The 23,263-nt window shown below is 37.9% G+C and overlaps 2 protein-coding genes and 1 pseudogene across 3 annotated transcripts; 1 reads left to right on the top strand and 2 right to left on the bottom strand.

The window, feature by feature from the left end:
* Window positions 1–802: 802 nt before the first annotated feature.
* LOC115959289 (SKI/DACH domain-containing protein 1-like) lies at window positions 803–3,334 on the bottom strand. Its single transcript, XM_031077640.1, has 3 exons — window positions 2,814–3,334; window positions 1,280–1,398; window positions 803–1,206 (listed from the first exon to the last, which is right to left on the bottom strand). The coding sequence occupies exons 1-3, from the start codon at window positions 3,116–3,118 to the stop codon at window positions 1,172–1,174; spliced, it is 459 nt and encodes a 152-aa protein (XP_030933500.1). The 5' UTR covers window positions 3,119–3,334; the 3' UTR covers window positions 803–1,171.
* Window positions 3,335–6,120: 2,786 nt separating this feature from the next.
* LOC115961943 lies at window positions 6,121–11,005 on the bottom strand (annotated as a pseudogene). Its single transcript, XR_004085326.1, has 5 exons — window positions 10,947–11,005; window positions 10,816–10,859; window positions 8,406–10,431; window positions 6,649–6,736; window positions 6,121–6,333 (listed from the first exon to the last, which is right to left on the bottom strand). The product of XR_004085326.1 is annotated as a pentatricopeptide repeat-containing protein At2g28050-like (transcript).
* Window positions 11,006–13,482: 2,477 nt separating this feature from the next.
* Window positions 13,483–14,340, top strand: LOC115961942. Its single transcript, XM_031080830.1, has one exon. It carries the CDS (start codon window positions 13,483–13,485, stop codon window positions 14,338–14,340), a length of 858 nt encoding a protein of 285 aa, XP_030936690.1.
* Window positions 14,341–23,263: the final 8,923 nt, after the last annotated feature.

Below are 23,263 nucleotides of genomic sequence, written 5' to 3'. Positions count from 1 at the left end.
AAAATGTTTGTGTTGTATGTAATTTACCAAAAGGGACATGACTATGTTGTGGGTTCCTTTATCATCTTGTAATTTGTAAGACATATATATATATATATATTTATTTATTTATTTATTTATTTGATAGGATAATGACTTATTATAAATACCTTTTTACTGAAGGAAGAGGTATGCATTCCTTGCTAAACTCTTACCATTTTGTTCAGCCTTCATGCTAATAAATTTAAAAATAATTATGATAATAATAACTTCTTGCACAATTCGAACTAGTTTACACTTTACAGCGATATTACATGGCAATAAACACGTATATGCTGACATCCCCGTATACTTTTCCAACATCCTTTCGAACATTTTATCTAGTTTTAACAGAGAGTGAAGAGGAAAGAGAAGACGAGGAGTAAGAAGATAGTCAGTCACCCTTTCCCTTAGTCTTATTTACTTAGAATGTGAATTCTTCCCTAATGTTTTCCCACATGTTCACTCTATCTAAAGAGTAAGTAACAATAGCACAACTAATAGAATATCTCCTTCATAATCCATACAGAGCAGTAAAAGTAGCAGGCTGACTTTTCCTTGAATAACAAATGCATTTAAGTCAATTCTACAAATTACATTCACTTAAGAGTTGTGAGGGTTTCTAAATTTAAAATAAAATATATATTTAAAATAAATAAATAAAAAAAGAGTTGTTAGGAGATCGTCATATATTATAACTGTTTGCAGCATTATTCATTGATCAATATTCTTTTCCTCATTTGTAGTTTTGATCAATGTAATCAGGAATGAGACTATAATATAAATATGACTAGCTGATACAAATCAGAACTTCTGCCACAAAGTAGTCACAAAGGTGACAGTAAAATTAAGCTGTAAATGTAAAATACATTTGTTCTGGAGATCATGAACAAAATTTCAATGTCTATGCTTTTGACAGAAAACAAAAATCCATAACAAGATAATCTAGGTCAAGAAATGGAACATTTGACTTCAACAAGAAATTCTATACCATGTCTAGCATCTTCGGCTTCAAAGTGATAGCTTGCATCATCCGTATGTGTAAAAGAAAAGTAATTCTTGATCACTCTTTCAGAAACTCTAAAGCTGCCAAATGAACTCAATGCAACCTCTCATGCTTGAGGCGATTCAAGGATGTCTCCAAATTCTCTATTTATTTCTTCCCATTCTTCTTAGCCTGCTTCTTTGCTGCAGGACATAAATGTAAATTACAACAAACTAATTTTCAAGAATACAAAAAATGGAGGGGAAAAGCCACTACCTAATTTCCTCTTTGCTTCGGATTTTGCAAAGAATTCCCTCCATTCATCAGTCAGAACAAAAACTGGCTCATCATCATCTTCCTCTTCTAATCCTTCATGCTCCTGTTCTTGTAACATCCTATTTTAACAAATCAAGAAAGGCTAATTTGGATGAGAATAAATAATGTGAAATTAGTGTTTTAAAGTAGGACGCTTTTCGTGTAGAACAGAAAAATGAATGTGTTCATGCCAATGAGAGAGGTTGAGCATCACTGACATTGAAAAAATAATAAGCAATCCAATATTGAAGACTTTTGTCACATTTCATATTAAAAAGTAGCAAAAAAAAAAAATGACGTCAATTAAGGAAGTAACAAAGTGTATGACTTCGGATTGAATAGAATGGTGGAAAAAAATACATGTGGCCAATCTTTACTAATTTGTTGAGAATCCATATTTTGCCATACCCAAATCTTGGGACTAAGATTTGGTGGTTATTGCTGTTCATATAAAACAGAAAAAAGGGGTAACACAGTCTAATTAACAAATAAATTCCAAAAAATTAAAAATTAAAAAAAAAAATCCCAGATAAGTTTTAAAAAACTAAAACAAGTAGGCCAAACAGTTGTAACAGGCTTTCTCAAATTGTGGTTTTAGTTTTTCAACACCCAAGATAATGAGAAATCCGAAAGCCAAACTTTCAATTTCATGGCAAGCAAACAAACATGGAAATTTAATTGAGAAGCAGGAGAAGTGTTATTAAGTCTCATTGATAGTCATTCAAGTTCAAAATCATAAGCTCTCTTACAGGAACTAATACAAGTTTTAGTTGTTTGGAAAAGACTTACAACAAGGGCAAATTAGCTTTGGCTCAAATGGCACTTCCTCCATCCACAAGAACAATAGTGTGGATCACATACCAACTAAAAAATAAAAACTTACAACAAAGGCCTCATAAAAAATTCATCAATTGACCTCAATAAGTGCGTTTGGTTGTAGTTTTTTTTTGCTGAAAATTAGTTAAAGCATAGATGTACCTAGAAAAATGGAAAATTATCAGGTGTTCCAGGAGAACGGTAAAGTGGTGTTCCCTCCGCTGACATTTATGGTCAGAGTGCTCCGGGATAACCTAGTAATTACTCTAGAAAAGGTGTGAGTTTTAAAAAACTTTACATAAGCAACTAAACTAAAAAGTTTGTTGCCAGACACTAAAACTGAGTCCTCATTTCGGTGTATAGACTATAGAGTAGTTACCTGAATCAGCATGTCCAAACACCACCTTGTCAATTTTCAATCATCTAAATATACCCCCATCAGTCCAAAAAATTTCAAACTCAGTCAGTGGCAAATTATCTAATGTTCCATGACAAAACCCACCCCAAATTTAACTCCCAAACGTAATGAAATTTCTTTCTCATAAGACCTTTTTTTTTTTTATGAGGAGCTTATGGTGTTACTTGAAAGAGTTTATGATGGCACGAATACAATAAAATACAAACATATATATATATCATTATATTGAGAGGAGTAGAAGTGGGTTGGAGCAAAACTTACAGATTGGCAGTGGCATAAGATTGTTCATAGCCAGAAGCAGAAGTCTCCAAATTGGAATGGTTTGGCAGAGGAACAGGATTTGAAGCTTCTGGGTTTCGAGGAAAAGATGAAATAAGAGCGGGGCATAGATGGGGGTGACCATTAAAGTGGTGGTGGTGGTGTTGGGGATGGCGGGGACAGAAACATAAGAAGTGGTGGTGATGGTGGCGGCAGAGGTGGTGGTGGTGGTGGTGGTGATGGTGCGTGGGATGAAGAAGAAAGAATGGCCGCTGAACCGTGCATCTATGTGTAGGAGTAGGATCCATGACCGTAAAGTACTTCTGTAACTGTAAGGACTTGTGCTGCGCTGGTGTTGTACTTGTATCCCAACCCAAAAAATAAATTAGTCTACAGAGGACAGCTCTATTTTTACGAGAAAATCTATCAGACGCAAAAAAATATATATGACTTCCGCTCTTTCTTTACAAAAGAAAGTGTGTTTCTTCTGCTCTTTATGTTTGGTTAGGGATGGAATAGGATTTAGGGTGGATGGAAAATAATGAAGGAAAGAAAAATAAATAAAAGGGGTTTATGCGTTGTTTGGTAAAGAAGGAAGGAAAAAAAAATTTGGGTGAGGCCCAAAAATAACGTCGAGATAAACCCTAATGAAAATTAATAAAAATTTGTGAACTTAACTGATGTAAAAAGATTCTCAAAAAAAAAAAAACTGATGTAAAAAAAATTATTGTAAAATTTTGTATATATAACATTGCTCTTTGTTTACCCGTCCGGCCACACATACAAAAAAGTTCACAAAAATTTTGGCATCACACTCCCATATCATTTGTACAACATGCTTATGGCTCGTCTCTAAGGAGTGCTGGATATTCTCTTCCCAACATTTTTAAATGCACCTATAAATTTTATTTTATTTTTCAGGAATCATAGCCATTAAGTTATGAAATTGGATGTATATGTTATTGTGTACCAAAGTATTGTTGACTCGAAATAGCACTCAATTGGACCAACCACAAGGCAAAAACACAAGGTGTGAAAAAAAAATTGGTAAACTTTCAGTGTATCTTTTTTCTTGAATTTATATCAGCAATTGGGTAAATTTTGATATTATTCCCTCAAAAATTGTTTAATTTAGTACATCAACTTCTTAAAATAAGTCGATTTCATTCTTAAATATTAACTAGTTTTACAAGTGACACATATTAAATCTAAACAATTGGAGCAAACCCGTAATCAAAATCTCCAACCTTGTATAAAATGATGATTGCCATTGTAAGAATAAGCTGACTAACCCAAGGAGTAGTGGGAATAACTGCTTGTATGTTTGGCAGTGGCAAGGCGGAAGAGGACAATGCCAATGAACTGCCGTGGTTAAGAAAAATGTTGCAGCCTTCAAAATAGGAACTCCCCAATCCGTGTGTGTACTATGAAGTTACAAAGATTGTACCTTTAAACCAACCCCCTTAATTCTTCGAGTAAATAGATAAGGAATAGGTTTGCTCAATGGGTGTGGTTGAGCATTGTTGGGCTGCATTTCATTTTGAAGAAAGAGTGTTTGTGGTGGATTTATATGGAGCAAGAGGGAATGTTTGTTTGAGTTCAAAAGAACGGTACCATTTGGTAAGGAGTTCTATTTAGTAACAAATTTCTATGGCACTTTTTCCTTTCAGAGAAATTGTATTTGTTTATCTATCTTTTTTGGTGGAAAACAAAGAGACTAGGTATTTCCAATTGTCCAAGGTTTTATTTTTACCCCCAAGTAAATACTTTGAGTCAAAAGAAAAACATTTCATATAATAAATAAATTTTAATGGACACCAATATTCATTAGGGCACGTTTGGTACAGAATGTGGATTATAACAGGGATGGTAATCTTAATTACTGTGAATAAAATGTGTTGTAATAGAATAACTAAATCTATTCATTAGTTTGGTTGTGAGTTGTAATATCAAGTCAACTCACAACAAATTTTTCATTGGTCAATTCATTAGTTTGGTTGGAAGTTCCTATTTGGAGGGCTGCAAATTTTTCATGGCTAAATGTAAAATTTAATTATGTTTGTCTGAAGCTACTTGTTTCTATAGAGTTTAGATCTTCACTATATGGAGCAACAGAAAAATTTGTTAACATTTCTCCTCCTCATTACTTTTTCAAAGTGCCTTAATTAGAATCTAATCCAAATCTTATCTAGTTATTTCAAAAGTTCAGTAATGAAGCCTTCATGAGATCTAACAGAACATCATTAAGAACACTAATGAAATAGTAGGAAATTCAAGGAAGGCATCTTCATGAGCTTCAAGAAAGGTAATTAGTGCCCTGTAACTAAGCTTGACAATTTTACAGAACATGATGGCTCAGTTCCCATCAGAATAAATGTAACCAAAAAATAATAATAAGCTATTCAAAATGGTATTCCCCATGGAAGTAGACAAAAGTTCTGAATAAAAGTTACATTATGTGATATTCATCTATTCTCTGGAAGTGGCAATCATTATTGGAAAATTTGGAATCTATTTGGATATCGCTTATTGTTTAAAACTGAGAACACTGTAGCAAAATAATTTTTAAATGTGTGAATAGTGTTGTGGGACCCAAATTTATATTGAAATCTATGTTTGGATTACTTTTGTGAGTCCGTGAATAATGTCGTGGGACCTACATTTTTTCAACAAAACGCACAAACGCAGACGTTCAGTGCAATCCAAACACTCACTTGGAATAGTAGGACTTTATAGTTTCAATCTCACACTAGGCTTTAAGTTAGAGTTACACTCGCCTGATGTCATGCCTCTCATCTACCTGATTAGATAATGATTGACATATATGTAAGAAGGAAAAAAGAAAGTACCAAACAAAGAGGGAGATGGGCAACTTATATAGGTCTTATGGTGCCATGGTGGATTTCGGATAGAAGAGTGCTACTTCTTGGCAACTTAGATCTGAAATAGCAGAATTGGTGTGCTCGAGACAGAGAATTATATAACCTAAATGAATCAAGAAACAATCAATAAAAATAAAAATCCAAAATCATAACTACACACAACCAAAAATGACTAATTATGCGCATGACAATAAATTGTAAATCAGCCTCACTACACAACTCCACTCTCCATTGTCTCAAGAATATACAAAAGCACCATAGCCACATCAGTCTCAATACTACACGTTTAATCAATCAAGAGCTCTTCATCCAATAGAGAATATTAGAACAAGGCAAGTCTTAAGAATATTACCACAGAAGCTTTACTATCTTTATTGACATCTCTAGATAATATTCTTCTCACCATTACAGGTTGCTTTTTTCTCAAGTTTCACAAATACATGATATAATCATGTTACTTTCTATATTCTGTAATATTTCAAAGAATCCAAGCAATATCTTCCATGTTGCAATTGTTTACCTTCCTATATTATGTAATTGATTTATATGGCATATTCATGTCTCGATACTTTCAAGACATTGGACAAAACAATCTCCTCGTTAGATATGCAGCTGGCCGAAGTTAAAACAATGAGGGGGGTCTACAGTGGTTACAAAATCAGGAAGTCAGCAATTGAAGGAGCAGTCGAATGTTTTCTTTGTTATGGGAGCAGCCATTATCTTAGAATATGACAATAAGATTCAAGAAGAAATAAACTCAAGTATGTCCTACAAACCAGATTATAATTCCCTACTCTTTTTTTAACTTCAATTCATCTACTAAAATTGCATACTACAGTTGCTTGATTCATACTAATAATTTTGACAATTTTTTTTATATAGGTAATAATTTGACAAAATATACTGTTTTCAATTTTGTGGTCATTTAAAAAATAAATAAATAAATAAAAACTCACCTCAGGGTTGCTCCTGGAAAAACATTTAGTGAGTAGGAGAGGTTGGGGTTTGGATATCTTCTTTGCAGTCACTTCAATTTGGTTCCAACTTTGCCATGAGAAAAAAAATATACATATCATAAAGAAGAAAAAATGAGGAATTGTTTATTCAGTTTAGCTTTGTGTATCAAGTAAGGGAACAAACATCAAACAATTTATTATTTTTAAGAAACAAAGTTTCTATGAGGAACTCCAACATATTCTTAAGTTTCTAGATTTAGCCAATGAACTACTCATAAATGCATGGATAGATTTTAGAAATGCACATATTGGTTTAGCCCTCACTCCTCATCTTCTTTCTGCATTTGCTGTTTTGTTCAAGAAAGAACCATAGATAATGCTTGCTTGCATTCTATCTCATGAAATATTGTAAGATCTAACATCAAGGAGGAATCAACTACTAAAACAGAACAATGTTGGAATATGGCAGACCTCAAATTTAAGTAAGAATATACCCAAAAAAAAATCCTCAAAAGATTCTTCCTACTTATAGTTTAGCAAGAAAACTTTGCATAAATGCATGAAATACTTATAAATAGGAGATGACGTTATTAATAAATAAACCATAGCAATTACGCAAGATAACAAAAACTATTATAAATCTTCCACAGAAAGAAATGAATTTTTGACATGGAAAAGGAAATACCATATATTATAAGTCATTTTATAGTTCTCCCTAACATGCAAGAACATTTATTTACGAATGGCAACTATTCAGGCAAATATTCAAGCCCTTATGTTTTCAGGTGGTAATATTTATCAGGGAGCTTCTCACTGTACTCTCCATATGTAAAAGCACCATTTGATGATATCATCAGCAGAGAGAGAGAGAGAGAGAGAGAGAGAGAGAGGAAAAAAGAGAGGAAAAAAAATGCCACAATACTACTAATAAGTAACACTTGAACCAAACTGCATAGGAAAATAGTCCACCCGACTGATAATTGTGCTTTAGTCACTATAAAGGCAAATAATCAAGAGACAAGATAATTAGTTGGAGTTATCTCATGATGGTCTCAAAGCATGCCCCAAATCTTTTCATCAGAGGTTAAACAAAATCTAGGAAAACCCAAACCAAAATTCTATGAAGTTAACAACCACCTAAAGCTTGAGGATCTAGTTACTTTCTATGTTCCAGGTATAGGATTTAGGAATTTGAGGTTCTAGCAATTTATTTCTACTTTCCTAGAACAGGATTTGGGAAATCAGACCAAAGGCAAGCACATGATACTGAAACTTTACTCTATTAGAGTCAAAATTCAATCATGAGTTAAAATTACAATTAATTTGCAGTTAAATTAATTTATACAGTATACTAATGCATGGAGCAAGAAATTCCACTAGAAAAATGTTCCAAATATATTTAAGCTAAACCATCATTGATAACTTAGAGAAGGTTAGGAAAAAGCTAAATCAAAGCAAGAAAAAGTAAAGACGCAAAGTTATGTAAACATCAAAGAGGTTGATCATGTATGTCATCCATTTCCAAAAACTAAATTTGACAAAGACGACAATGGTTGAATGACTAAATTTGCAACAAAATATGTACATTTAAATCATGTCTAGCCTTGCCATCAACAAAGATTTGGCAGCATTACACACAAAACAGGTTCTAAAGATAAGTACCTACTAAAATTAATGACTGCTTCTAGTGTAGTGTATTTAATGACGAAGTCCAACATGAATCTTCAGTTTTATAATTATTAAGGATATATTTATACCATTATTCTTGCTTATCCAATAGGCACAATAGCTCACACTATGACTCCCAGAAGGATATGCTTCTCTTGTTCACAGCCGTCAAATATTGGCAGAGTGAAACCCAAGATAAAGGAATGTGATAAGGTCCTGTCACTTTCAGCAATTCTATTCTATCTCATCATACATGTCCAGTCAACTATTGCAACTCAATGCATTTCAGGGTGAACCAGCTAGCTCTGGGAGTCCAATGCTTCATCTGACTGCCAGTCTGTCAACAAGCCTGAAAACTCTGTTTTGTATGCATTCTCATCTTGGAGACCATATCACAGAATAGCTTAGTGAATCATTTGCCTTTCACAACAAAAGAGTTTCCAGTAACTGGTATTTAAGAATATGAGTCCAGTCCTGCCTAAAATCCGTGTCTTTCATCTCATCTACAAGCATCTAGGCTACATTTTATGTTCCCTCCTCTTCAATACACATCTAACAAAGTATGCTTTATATTAGAACTCATGCCCATTGCTCCATCCTCTAAACAGCCCTTTCCTTCCACCAAAAAGCCTCTGTATACTTCATATATCAAATGAAGTAGTGAAACTCGTAATTTTTGAGGTTGCACCTCTTTTAACCATCACATTCAGAAGCCTCTTTGCTTCCTCAATCCGGTTCAACTTACATAGCCCACTCACTATCTTGTCAAACACAGTTAAATCAGCAGCAAATCCTTTCTTCTCCATCATAACTTGCACCTCAAAAGCTTCATCGACCATCCCTTTATTACAAAAACCATCAAACAAAGAATTAAACATAACATCATCTAGTTCTATCCCTTTACGCTGCATCATATTCACATATGTCATTGCTAGCCCCATTTCCCCAGCCTTGCAAAGACCACTTATCAGAGCGGAATACGTATCAGCGTTTGGAAAAATACTTCTATCAGTCATTTCACCATACATCGACTTTGCACCATCCATAAACCCCAATCTACTATACCCATTAATAACTAAATTGTACAGATGAGTAGCCACTTTTATCCTTTATCATGCATCTCCAAAACCAACTTTTTGGCTTTGTCAATCTTGCCAGAACTCGTGAACCCACCGATCAAAACTTTATATGTATGGTCACTGAATGCCACTCCTTCCTTCTCCATCAAAAGCAAAACCAATTCCAGCTCCTCAAAATTCCACCTCTTGGCACAAGCATTCAACATTACATTGAATGTAACAACATTGGGCTTAATTCCTCTACCAATCATCTCCTCCACCAACTCCCTGCCCCTCTTGCCCACTCCACTCCAACACAACCCATCCACCACCACTGTCAAAGAATACACAGAAACCTCAATACCCGATTCAACCATCCAATAAAAGAAGTCCAAAACCAATTGCAAACACTCATAACTTTTTTTAAGTGCAAGTAAATGAACAGTACAAGTCCTCTCATCAATCTCAATTCCATTACCCTTCATATAATCGAAAACCCGCGAAACTAAGTCAAACATTTTACAATCCGAATAAACGTTAAGCATAGAATTGAAAAGCTTGGCTATAACTTTTTCATCATTGCAACAATTCCCAACTGTAGCAGCAATAACAGAAAATGGGTACCTGGGATTTCCACCAACCAAGACAAATTTGATCATTTTCTCAGCATCTGAGAACCTTCTTTCTCTGACAAGCCTGCAAATTAGTGTCAATTGGGCTTGCAAGTCAGGCTTGAAGGACAAGAGAGATGGGTTGTGGAGGAGAAAGTTGAAGAAACACAAGCATTTAGAGGATTTAAGATCTGGGTCTGTGAGAACATGGAGGATTGTGGTGGGGTTGAGATTGGAGAGGAAAGTGGTGGTGGTGGTGTTGAGTTTGAGTGGTTTGGGTTTGGAAGGTGAAGAAGGGTTTTGGGTTTTAGAGATGATTTGTGTTATTTCTTGGTAAGGTGTAGGGTTTAAGGAAAGGTTCGGACGGTGACTTTTTTTCACAGTTTTCAGGGTTTTGAGGACTTTTTGGAGAGACAATACAATTAAAATTTGGGTTCTAAAATTTTCTTACAAGAGCTTATTGAAGATATAACATGGTAATGGTGGCCACTCCTGTTGAAGTTGATGGAGCAGTTGAAGTATACGTGAATCAAAGATTTATTGTTAATTTTGTGGTGAGGTTTTCTACTAGCAGATGTTGTTTGGGTTTGGAACTTATCTCTAGGTGGGGTCTAAAATGGTCAAATACAACTATTTGGCAAAATATGTAGTATTTTACTACAGTTTGAGAAATATTTAGTAAATTGTCACACTTTCGAAACTCGAGTTTTACAAAATCAAGTTTGTCAAGTTACACAAGCTTCTGAAACTCAAGTTCTATAAAAAGAGTTCCCAAAAAAAAAAAAAAGTTCCACTGACTTAAAATTTTCGGTTTACACAGTTTTATTGACTGACTTTGCTCTTAGAAGACTTCCAGTTATTGTCTTCCTCGCACCTAACGAATATGCAAATGAAGAATAAGAAACAAATAGAATCCCCAAGTGATTCTCAGGTATTTATAGTATTTTGGTTTAGAAAGTACCGATGTAGATAGAAAGCTACATCCCTCTGCCCCATGTCTAGCACCACTGCCAGCTCCATTTGAGATAAAAGAGTTAGGAAGGCATCCAAAGTACACTGATGTAATGTGTGGGAAGAGATTTTTTTTCTTTTTTTTTCGAGGTATATAATGTGTGGCCGTGTTAGTGTTGTGGGTTGTGGGAATTGGGAACGGTGTCTTTCTTACATGGTACTCGAGTTTGATGTCAAACTTGAGCTACATATTTCTATATATTTTTTTCAAATAGTGACATTTGGCCTCTAGGTGGGTATGTTTTGACTGATGTGAGAGAAAAAAACGAAGGAGGGTATTTTGTCCAATTCTTAAAAGAGAGTTTTTTTTTAAGGCCAAAATATTATTTTTGTCACAGTATTTTTGGGTCACGGTCAATTTAGTTTTTATATTTTGATAACAGTTAATTTGGTCTCTATAATTTTTAACTTAAAGTCAATTTAATCCTTACTATTAACTCACTAACGAAAAAAATTTACGTGATAAATGGTTTTTCTTGTTGACACACATGTGGTTTACATAATAATATAAAATCAATAATTAAATATTAAAAAAGCCACATAAGCATTTTAATAATAAAAGAAGGGTCTTGCTAACGAGTGCCCTTAGGGCACTCATTAATAATCCACTTTAGGAAAATTTTAATACCATTTTTATGGGAAATGAAAAAAGGTGTCAAAATATTAATTACTTTTTTTTCATTTTCCATAAAAAATTTCTTTATATGGATTATTAACCAATACCCTAAGGACACTCGTTAGCATCTCCCATAAAAAAAATCCATAACAGACACAAAATTTCTGAAAAGATTAATTAAAATAAATAAAAAATGAATTAAAAAAATCTCAATTTCTTTTATTTTCTTTTGAATTCTTGCCCGTTCTTATTTTTCAAACACGGTCTTTTTTCTCTGCTCTCGTCTCTCTAACCTAGTTTAGGGCGGCGGGACTGTAGAACACATTATCCTTCCTTAGGAGTGATACTCATTCCCTCTATTAACAACGTTAATAGTAGGGCTAGTCGAGCTCTTTTTCTTGGGGTGGGGAAACAGTAATACTTCTTTTTTTGTTAGTGGCTTTCGAATAATGGAAGAAATTCTGGACGATTGGAAACGATTCTCCCTTCTGGAGGAAGAAAACAGCAAGGTTACACTGGATGATGAAAACCAGGGTTCTACAGAGGTGATACTTGCAGGTAAATTTATGACAAGAAGGGCGCTTAGCATTGAATCGGTTGGAAGAACTCTCAAGCCGCTATGGAGAACCCGGAACGGCTTCGAAATCCGGGATGTAGGAAATCATATACTGCTTTTTGTGTTTGATAATGAGACTGAAGCAGAAAGAGTTTTGGCTACGGAACCATGGACGTATGATAAACACTTAATTATCTTGTCTCGGTATGATGGGTCCTGCCCTATTCAGAATATAAGGTTTCACACAGTCAAGTTCTGGATTCAGGTCCACGGCCTCCCAGTGAATAGATTAAATGAGAAGACAGCTTATGGGATCGGAAAAAGTATTGGGGAAGTATCAAGAACCTCACAGTCTGGCGAGTTAATCGGAGGTAACTTTCTAAGAATTCGGGTAGGCATTAACATCACGAGACCCCTTAGCAGAGGGTGAAAAGTCCTTCTAGGTAGAGACAGAGAGGTTTGGGCTAAGTTTAAGTATGAGAAACTGCCGAACTTTTGCTACTGGTGTGGGATGGTGTCTCATGACGCGAAGGAGTGCAAAGTGTGGCTGTCAAGTAAGGGCTCACTGCCGCTGGATCAACAAGAATATGGTCCATGGCTTCGAGCCGATCCATTCTCAGTGGGACGAAGATCTGTTATGTTTGTTCCAGGTTCGGGGGGTGATTTTGGTGGAGAAGAGATTCCTGTGAGGACCGGGAGTGAGCAGGAACGGAGATCACAAGAGGCGGCGCCACCACACGATGCTGGTACGAGTCAGGTTGACCTCTCTTCCGAGATTAACCAAAGTATAGGAAATCCGGGTAGTGGGGCGGATATCACTCAAGCTTTCCATGAAGATAGTATTCGGGACTATCCTGAATCTTCCCCTGCCGTGATGCCTGCTAATGTGCACACAAATATGGTAAGCTTTGAAGCTCAAATTCAGGATATTGATATGGAGTTAACTAAGTTTGATAATAATAATTCCTGTGCTGCTGACCCGGGTATTCTGCATGAGTTGTCTCCTAGCTTGCCTATATATTCTAATCAAGTACATGCACGTGAAAAGTCCAATATTGCACCCCCTATTGTTGCACATGATTCCATTAATGAATCACGTGATCTTGAGGAGAACCAGTTATGTTTAAGAACATGGAAACGTCTGGCACGTTTGAAGCAATCCTCAGAAGAAAACATGCAGGTTCCAACTTTAGGCAAACGTCCTATTGATGTGGAAGGGGATGATGAGGCAGAAAAGTGTCGAAAGAAGATTCAGATTTCTCAGGAAGTACACAATCCAATGGTGGAGGCTGCTAAGCAGCCCCGCCAGTCCCAATGAGTTTCTTAGCATGGAACTGTCGTGGGCTTGGGAACCCATGCACAGTTCGGGAGCTTGGAGATTTAATCCGGGCAAAAGATCCCTCTGTCGTGTTTTTAGCCGAGACATGGGCAGATGAAGCAAGGCTAAATGACATCAAAAGAAATTTAAGTTTTGATAATTTGCACTTTGTGGAAAGAATAAATAGAGCTGGGGGTTTGGCTCTGTTTTGGAAAGACTCAGTGGATTTACATGTTGAAACGTCTTCAAAGAATCACATTGATGCGGTGGTAGGAAAAGGAAAAGAGGGAGCTTGGAGAATCACTGGTTTTTACGGTGAGCCTGTGACACACAAAAGAATGGAGTCTTGGAATCTTCTTCGAGAACTCAACTCTCGAATGACACTTCCTTGGCTTTGTTTTGGGGATTTTAATGAAATAATCCGTCAATCCGAAAAATTGGGTGGCAGTGTTAGGAGCCAAGCACAAATGCAAATATTTAGAGAAGCCATAGATGAGTGTGGTTTTATGGATCTCGGATTCACAGGCTCTCAATTTACTTGGAAGAGGCATTTCAATGATGGCCATTCGGTGTGGGAAAGATTAGATAGGGGTATGGCAAACAGTGACTGGCTACTTAAATTTGCAGGGACCATGGTTCATCACTTATCATCCTTTACTTCAGATCACTGTCCTTTATGGATTGTGCCAAGAAATTTGCTCTCTCCAAGTGCTTCTAAACCCTTCAGGTTTGAAGAAATGTGGCTAACAGAGAAAGGGTGTACCGATACTGTCCAAGCTGTTTGGGCGGTGAGTGATCCAGCTGACCCGGGCACTAAGGTAATCAAAAAGATAGAGAGATGTGGTATTGATTGAAGAAGTGGAGTATGAAAAATTTTGGCAGTGTGAGGAAAGAGCTAGAACTGAAGAAGAAAGAGATTGGGAAGGCCGAAAGGGAAGCAATGAGAACTGGGCAGAATTTTCGAGTTAGAGAGTTGATGTCTGAACTCAATAAACTCATGGAAAAGGAGGCCCGGATGTGGATGCGAAGATCTAAGGTACAATGGGCCAAACTCGGAGACAGGAACTCAAGGTACTTTCATGCCAGAGCTACACAAAGGTTTCGAAAAAATTCCATATCTTCCCTTAAAAGACCTGATGGCACATGGTGTGGAGACCAAGATGAAGTGGCGGACACTATAGTAGCCTACTTTCAAGATTTATTTAAATCAACCAACCCCACCAATTTGGAGAATACTACCCAGCACATTTATCCTATTATAAATGATGAGATGAATGCAAGTCTTGTGGCGGATTTTGAAGCTTGGGAAGTGCAAGAAGCAATCAAGCAAATGGCCCCGTTAAAAGCCCCTGGCCCGGATGGTATGCCCCCTATCTTTTATCAAAGCTATTGGAATTTACTGGGTGAGGAGGTCACCTCTTCTGTGCTTTATTTTCTTAATTCTGCATCTTTGCCTGCTAACCTTAATCACACTTTTATTACTCTCATTCCAAAGGTTAAAAATCTGGAATTAGTATCTGAATTTCGGCCTATTAGCCTGTGTAATGTATTGTATAAAATTTTTTCTAAGGTGTTAGCAAATAGGCTCAAAAAAATTCTCCCAAATATTATCACTGAAAACCAAAGTGCCTTTACGAAGAGTCGGCTTATTTCAAATAATATTTTGGTGGCTTTTGAGTCTTTACATAGTATGCAGAGACATACAGGGAAAGATAATTACATGGCCATAAAACTTGATATGAGCAAAGCATATGATAGGGTGGAGTGGACCTATTTAGAAGCTGTGATGAGGAGAATGGGGTTTGGTGAAAGATGGATCAGATTGATGATGATTTGCTTAACTTCTGTATCTTATTCAATCTTGGTCAATGGCGAGCCTAAAGGTATGATTATCCCAACCCGGGGTATCAGACAGGGTGATCCTTTATCCCCTTTTCTGTTCTTGCTGTGTACTGAAGGGTTGAATGGCCTAATATCTCAAGCAGCCAATTGTGGTGACATAAAAGGTTATGCCTTATGCAGAAATAGCCCGAGACTAACACATCTTCTATTTGCAGATGATAGTCTTCTCTTTTGCAGGGCTACAAAAAGGGAGTGCAATAATGTTTTGGAGATACTAGATGTGTATGAGAGTTGTTCTGGCCAACAAGTCAATCGGAATAAAACTACCATCTTCTTTAGTAAGCTTACTTCTGAAGATACTAGAGAGCACATCAAACAAGCTTTGGGGGTGTTAGAGATCAAGCAATATGAGAAGTACCTAGGCTTACCATCTTTCGTGGGGAGAAGGAAGAAAGCTAGTTTTAACTTCATTAAGGAGAAGGTGTGGAGAAAGCTACAAGGTTGGGAGGAAAAACTGCTATCTCAGGCTGGGAGAGAGATTTTGATTAAATCAGTAGTGCAAGCAATTCCTACTTACACTATGAGTTGCTTCAAACTTCCCCTTGGCCTATGTAATGAGTTGGAGAGCCTTATTAGAAAGTTTTGGTGGGGTCAGAGGGGAGACAGACGCAAGATTCATTGGGTGAAATGGGAAACCCTTACCCAATCTAAATCTGTAGGGGGCATGGGGTTTAAAGATTTGGCTCTTTTTAACGATGCTTTGTTGGCCAAACAAGCTTGGCGTCTTCTTCATAACAAAGATTCGCTTTTGCATAGAGTCTTTAAAAGTAAATTCTTCCCTAATTGTTCTTTTATGGAAGCCTCAGATAATCCTAGTGGCTCACATGCTTGGCACAGTATTCTAAAGGGTAGGGAAGTTTTGTGGGAAGGAGCCCGTTGGAGAGTGGGTACGGGCGATACCATCAAAATTTGGGACTATCCTTGGCTGCCTAGCCTAGAGCATCCAAGAATTTTATCCCCAACAATTGATGGTTTACAGGAAGCTACAGTTGATTGTCTCATAAATCCAATTACAAGGAGCTGGGGTAGGGAAGCTTTATATGGTTATTTTGCACCTTTGGAAGCTGAATTAATTTTAAAAATTCCCCTTAGCCCGACAAAGGTTGAAGATAAGCTCTTTTGGCCTCATGTACCTAATGGAGTCTATAGTGTGAAGTCTGGATACAGGTTTCTTGTTAAAGAGAAAACCGGTCCACCTCCATCTCCCCCCTCTCAAAATGAAGCCACAAGTTTTTGGAGGCGTCTGTGGAAGCTCTCGGTGCCAAACAAAGTCAGAAATTTTTTGTGGAGGGCCTGCAGGGAAGCTCTACCAGTCAGGAAGAATTTGGTCCGCAGGAAGATCCTTGATGATGAAGTTTGCTGCCACTGTAACGTGAAGGCTGAGGATGGTTACCACGCTTTGTGGGACTGTTTTGCACTCTCAGCCATCTGGGAAACTGACTTGATTTGGCTGTTTTGCAGGTCTAAGAAATTTTCAAATTTTTTCGAGCTTGCCAGGTTCGTGTTGGAAGAAGACCAGAGTCCTGAGATGTTTGCGTCGATCACATGGACCATTTGGACTCGACGGAACCAGCTTCGCACCAGCAACAGACCCTTCCCGCTAGCCCAGGTCGTCCCTTCAGCTAGGCAGATGCTCCACGAGTATACAGAGGCAAACCAAATAGCAACGCTGCAGTCTCTCCCTCCTCAACGTTCTCAGCCTAGATGGGAGCCTCCGCCTCCACCGCTCATCAAAATTAACTTTGACGGTGCGCTATTCAAAGATACAGAGGAAGCAGGACTGGGAGTTGCAGTACGTGATTCTCATGGAAACATTCTGGCATCCCTGGCAGAAAAGATTAAGATGCCATCATCGTCCGACGAAGTTGAAGCTCTTGCAGCGGTTCGAGCTATCACCCTTGCTATGGACCTCAATCTACCCTCTTTTATTGTCGAGGGAGACTCCGAGGTGGTTATTTCAGCCTTAAGGAAAAAAGAATACTCTCTTTCTTCTTTTGGCCATTTGATTTCTTCCGTCAAGCAATTTTTAGTTTACTGTAACTGCATTTCATTTTCTCATACCCGTAGATCGGGGAACTCAGTTGCTCATTCTTTAGCCAAATTCGCAAAAACTATTGATGGTGTACTAGTGTGGATGGAGGATGTTCCACCACCGGTTTTGGATGTACTTTTAGCCAACTTTGGCTGATTTATTTTCTAATAAGATGAAGATGAATTCTCAAAAAAAAAATATATATTTTTCAAACACAATACCCAACAACACCCAACACCCAGCTACACCACAATATGAAATCAAATCCCAATACCGAGCATTTTCTTAGTTTCCCTCACCTCTCCTTCTCTCTCATTCTCTCACAGACTCACACACACAAATCTAAATCTATAATTTCTAATAACCATGGTTGAGCGTGGTGGAGCAAGAGGAGATCTACAGTGGCTTTGAGTGAGGCTTCGGTAGAGGACGTCCAACAGGAGACAATGGACGAGGAGGACGCTGCCATGGGCAACGCAAGATCTACCTTCACTAGCTTCCAACCAGTTACAAATCTGCATTTTTGGTGCATTGACCCATCGAATCGATCCCATGCTCCACATACACCACCTCCCAAAACTTCGCACGTATTTGGTTCCCACACTAGCCTCCTTGGATGTGAAGAATCTCACACATTTTCACTTTCCTTTTTGTGAATTGTTTTTCTTGGTAAAGTGACGGAAAGTTGGGAGGGAAAATTTGCAGAGTGTGAGAGAGTTTGTCAGTGTTTGTGATTAGGAATTTAGGAGTTTATAGTGAGGGGTTCAACCTTCAGTGGTTTTGATGTTGATGGTGGTTGTTGATGGTCAAAATCTGTGGAGGTTTTGATAGTTGTATGATTATTATGTGGCTATTAAGAAAATAGATTAAAAGAAATTGAAAAGAAATTTGAGTCTTGATATTTGATAAATTATTGTTCAGTTTAAGTTAGATTGTTGTGTTCCTGGTATTGTGCTTAGAAACAAAAACTAAAAAAGTGTAAGAATTCAAAAGAAAATAATAGAAATTGAGATTTTTTTTTAATTCATTTTCTTTATTTTTTTTCTTTTAATTAATATTTTCAGAAATTTTGAGTCTAACATGGATTTCTTTTATTATTAAAATGCTTATGTGGCTTTTTTAATATTTAATTAATTGATTTTATATTATTATATTAGCCACATGTGTGCCAACAAGATAGACCATTAGCCACGTAAGCATTTTTTGTTAGTAAGTTAATGGTAGGGGCTAAATTTACTGCAAGTTGAAAATAACAGACACCAAATTGACTGTTACTAAAATGTAAGGACCAAATTGACCGTTGACCCCAAAATGTAGAGACTAAAATTGTGTTTTCGCCTTTTTTAAGCAACTCATCATATTCAAGTTTTTTTTTTCCTTGCATTTTCAAGGTTGGTCAAAGCAATAAATGCACTTTTGACTTTCTTTTTTTTTTTTTTTTTGAAAGGTGAAACTTTTCTTGATTTCATAAGAACACTTCAGAAATTGAAGTACAACAAAGAAAGGCAGAAACACATAAAAATTCCTAACATTTAGCCCTATCAATTTGGCGAAGATGATGAACCATTGGGGGCTCTATTTCATTCCAGGTCAATGATGTCCTAGACTCTCTAGCCGTCTTGGCTAACTCATGAGCCACTTTGTTGTATTCCTTTTCAAGTGCTTGACTTTCCATGTATCAAAGGAAAAGGACAGCAAAAGGATCCCTAGAATGATGGGCATTAAATCTCCATGGGACGAGTTTGAGGAAATTGCATCAACAACTAAGAGCGAGTTAGACTTAATAATAACTTGCTTGAGCATCTTTTGTCGGGTTATAAGAATGCCTTCTTCAATAACTAAGGCTTCAGTGACGTCCACTTCATATTGTGCAGGCAGTAGCTTTACACTTGCTGCCACAACCACTCCTCTGCAGTCTCGAATTACCACGCCTACAGCTGAAGGTTTGCCATCGTCTGATGTTGCTCCATCAACGTTTATTTTATGCGTACCCGATGGAGGTGCACTCCAACCAACCTCCGAAGGTTGCTCCCAAAGAAGAGTGACAGCTGCAGCAACATTGTAGTCAGTAAGGGCTCGTTATGCAGTAACCCAGATATGTACTGAAGAGAAACCTTAAGCCTCATGAGCCACTTGATTCCAATTGTACCAAATCGACCACACTGTGACAAAAATATTTCCAAATCATGACTGGCTCCAGCTTCCATAATTCGCAAAGCCACATCCATGACATCATTTGTTTCAACTAAAAGATTTATTGGGCAAGACTGCCAAAACCACCAAACATCACAAATTTTTTTACAATATAGAAGAGCATGTTTTGTGTTTTCCCCGTCTTTTCCATAAAGAGGGCAGGTTGCATCAACATCAATTCCTTTTGTCACCATATTCAGGCGAGTCGGCAGCCCATTCACACAGGCTCGCCAAGCAAATATTCTCACTTTGGCCGGAATCTTAAGGTGCCACATTTTCCTCCAAAGTGGGGCTCTATAGTCTCCACCTGAGCATTCACCCAATCCCAGTTCTTCAACCAAGGGCAAAGCCACATAGTAAGCACTCTTAACCGTAAACACACCCCTTTTGTTGCCCAACCAAATAATACTATCACTCAGTAAGCTGTGGCTTAGGGGTATATTAAGTATAGTTTCTGCCTCAAACGGGTAGAAAAGTGCTCTTACTCTATCTACCCTCTAGCATCTTGTGTTCTCATCTATGAGAGATGAGACCATTGGGAAATCATCTATGTCTCTTTGGGGGGAGCAGACCTTGTGGGTGGTTGGGTTAGGGAGCCACTTTTCCTCCCAAATGTGGATCGTTTTCCCATTCCCGACCCTCCATCTAGTGCCCTTTCTTATCACTTCTAGGCTGTTGTAGATGCTTCGCCAGGCATACGATGGATTACATCCAAACTTTGCTCCAAGAACATCACCTGTGGGGTGATATTTAACTCTGTAGAGCCGGGCCACTAATGAACTTAGGTTGGTAAAGAGGCACCATCCCTGCTTTGCTAGCATAGCTAGGTTAAAAGCCTTGAGATTGCGAAAGCCCATCCCTCCTTGTATTTTAGACTTACACATTTTCTTCCACCCCACCCACAGTATCTTTGCTTCTTGGTTCTTTTGACCCCACCAAAAGTTTCTCATCATCCGTTCCAAATCCTCACACAAACCCTTAGGAAGTAGGAAGCAACTCATCGTGTATGTCAGGATAGCTTATGCCACTACTTTAATTAAAATCTCCTTGCCACCCATTAAGAGCATTTTTTCCTTCCACCCCGATAGTTTTTTCCCCACTTTCTCTTTTATTTCAGCAAAGACCTGGTTCTTGGACTTCCCTATTATAGAGGGGAGGCCGAGGTATTTACCATGCCTTGTGTCTTGCATAGGGCCAAGAGTGCCCAAAACCTCATTCCTTGTGTTGGGTGTTGTATTTTGGCTGAAGAACACTAAATACTTGTCCATGTTAATTTTCTGCCCTGAAGCCAACTCATACCTCTCTAGAATCTCCACCAAAGTTTGGCTCTCTTGCCTTTCTGCCTTACAAAATAATAAACTATCATCTGCAAAGAATATATGGGTGATTTTAGGGCTCCCCCTGCAGATTGAAATGCCACTAAGCCCCTGGTTGTTATTTGCCTCCACAATCATGGCTGAAAATGCCTCTATACATAGCAAAAAGAGGATGACGACAAAGGGTCTCCCTGCCTTAACCCCTTTGACGGTGTAATGCACCCATGACTCTCACCATTAATTAGGACAGAATAAGAGACAGTAGTTATACACCTCATAATCCAATCCACCCATCTCTCGTGGAAGAGCAACCTCCTCATGATTTTTTCTATAAAAATCCACTCAACTCTGTCGTAAACTTTGCTCATGTCCAGTTTAACCGCCATGTAACCATCCTTCCCACTCTTCTTGTGATCTAAATAATGCATTAGCTCAAAAGCCACCAGTATGTTGTCGGTAATGAGGCGCTCTGTCAAGAAGGCACTTTGATTTTCTGATATAAAATGAGGGAGAACCACTTTGAGGCGGTTTGCAAGAGCTTTGGATATCAGTTTATAAGCCACATTACTGAGACTTATGGGGCGAAAATCTTTCATCTTGGATGGATGCTTAACTTTTGGCACAAGAGCAATGTTAGTTCTATTTAGTTCAGCAAAAGGAGCATTGGAATTAAGCACATTAAGAACCATATTAGCAGTATCATAACCAACAATGTCCCAATACTTTTGATAAAAAAAATAGCTGACATACCGACTGGGCCGGGGGCTTTTTTAGGGTGCATTTGTTGGAGTGCTGCTTTGACCTCATCCATGGTAAAATCACGGGTTAGATTATTATTCATCTTCCTGGTAACCTTGGCTGGAATTAAGTTTGTAACTTCATCAACACTGGCTGGATGGGTGGTTGTATATATGTCTTCAAAATATGCAATGGTTGTGGCTGCAATACTTTCCTTGTTGCTACACCATAATCCTTCCTCATTCCACAAACCATTCATAGTGTTCTTCTTTCTTCTTTCTGAGGCACGATGGTGAAAGTATTTAGTATTTCGGTCTCCCTCTCCAAGCCACTATACCCTCGATCTTTGCTGCCACCACACTTCTTCTTCATCCAACAATTCATTAACTTCCTTCCTTAGCCTATTAATTTCCACCCCATTCCGTCCATCGTCATCATGCTCAATTAACCTTCCTAGAGCCTCCTTTTTTTCCTTAATTCTCTTAGGGATTTTCCCAGAGGTGGATTTGCTCTAGCTTGTCAAGGCTGATGCACATTGTTTGAGCCCTTCACAAAGCCCATCCAGGGTACCTCTACTTGAGCCATCCTTCCAAACCTCCTCAATAACATCCTTGCAGTCTCCCCTCCTCATCCAAATAGCTTCAAAATGAAATCTATGTTTCCTTTTATGACAGATGGTACTAGTTTCAGCAAGTAAAAGTGGGGAATGATCAAATGTAGTATCAACTAAATGGTGTACCTTTATGTTCTGGAATTGTTGCAGCCACTCCACATTTGCAAATGCACGATCCAGTCTCATATAAATTCTATCTGCTCCTTCTTGTTGGTTGCACCAAGTGTAGTTAGAGCCACGAAACCCCATGTCCCTAAATTCACATCAATCAATTACATTTTTGAAAGCTGCCATTTGTTGCCACGATCTTGGAGCACCACCCTACTTTTCTTCCCTTGATAAAATCTCATTAAAGTCCCCTAAACATAACCAAGGCAAATGATATTGGTTGTTTAATGTATCAAGGAAATTCCAGGACTTCTTCCGAAGATGTGTTTCCAGATGCCCATAGAACCCAGTAATCCTCCACTTGAAACCATTTCCTCCCTCTGTAACCACCGCATCAATATGGTGCTTTGAGAAACTCTTAATTTCCAGGTCAGTCTCTCATCTCCATAGAATAGCTAGGCCTCCTCCTTTTCCTTTTCCGATTTTCAAAACCAACTCTTTCTTTTACTTTCTACATATTTGAGTTTTTTTTTCTTCGTCTTCGATAAGAAGACGATTGTGGGATCCTAATGTCGCACCAATTCGCGCAATGCACCAACTGATCGGGGGTTCCCAAGCCCCCGACAGTTCTAGCAAAAAGTAATCATTGCTCCCGGCAGTGCTGCCTAGCAGGCACCGTCGTTTCATCAATCATGAGTACCTCACCATTTGGAGCATCCTCATGTGTTTTCTTTTTTTTCCTTACCTCCTCTGCTTCTTTCTTTTCTATTTTCCTAGTCCTTTTTGTCCCAACTTCTTCTTCTTTTTGGGCTGTTGTTGTACCACTCTCGGCCAGGCCTTGTGCTCTGGCTAGTTTCTTCCAGCTTCCTCTTACA

This window comes from Quercus lobata, chromosome 9 (assembly GCF_001633185.2).
Source record: "Quercus lobata isolate SW786 chromosome 9, ValleyOak3.0 Primary Assembly, whole genome shotgun sequence".
Taxonomy (NCBI): domain Eukaryota; kingdom Viridiplantae; phylum Streptophyta; class Magnoliopsida; order Fagales; family Fagaceae; genus Quercus; species Quercus lobata.
Note: the sequence above shows the minus strand (reverse complement) of the source record. Positions and strands in the feature narration are given on the sequence as shown.

Bases quoted from the DNA above. Each gene is read 5' to 3' on its own strand.
- LOC115959289 (XM_031077640.1), bottom strand. From the start codon at position 3,118: ATGGATCCTACTCCTACACATAGATGCACGGTTCAGCGGCCATTCTTT. The intron at 1,399-2,813 runs GTAAGTTTTGCT...TTGTTAAAATAG, and splicing joins TCTTATGCCACTGCCAATCT to GATGTTACAAGAACAGGAGC. The intron at 1,207-1,279 runs GTAGTGGCTTTT...TATGTCCTGCAG, and splicing joins CGAAGCAAAGAGGAAATTAG to CAAAGAAGCAGGCTAAGAAG.
- LOC115961942 (XM_031080830.1), top strand. From the start codon at position 13,483: ATGAGTTTCTTAGCATGGAACTGTCGTGGGCTTGGGAACCCATGCACA.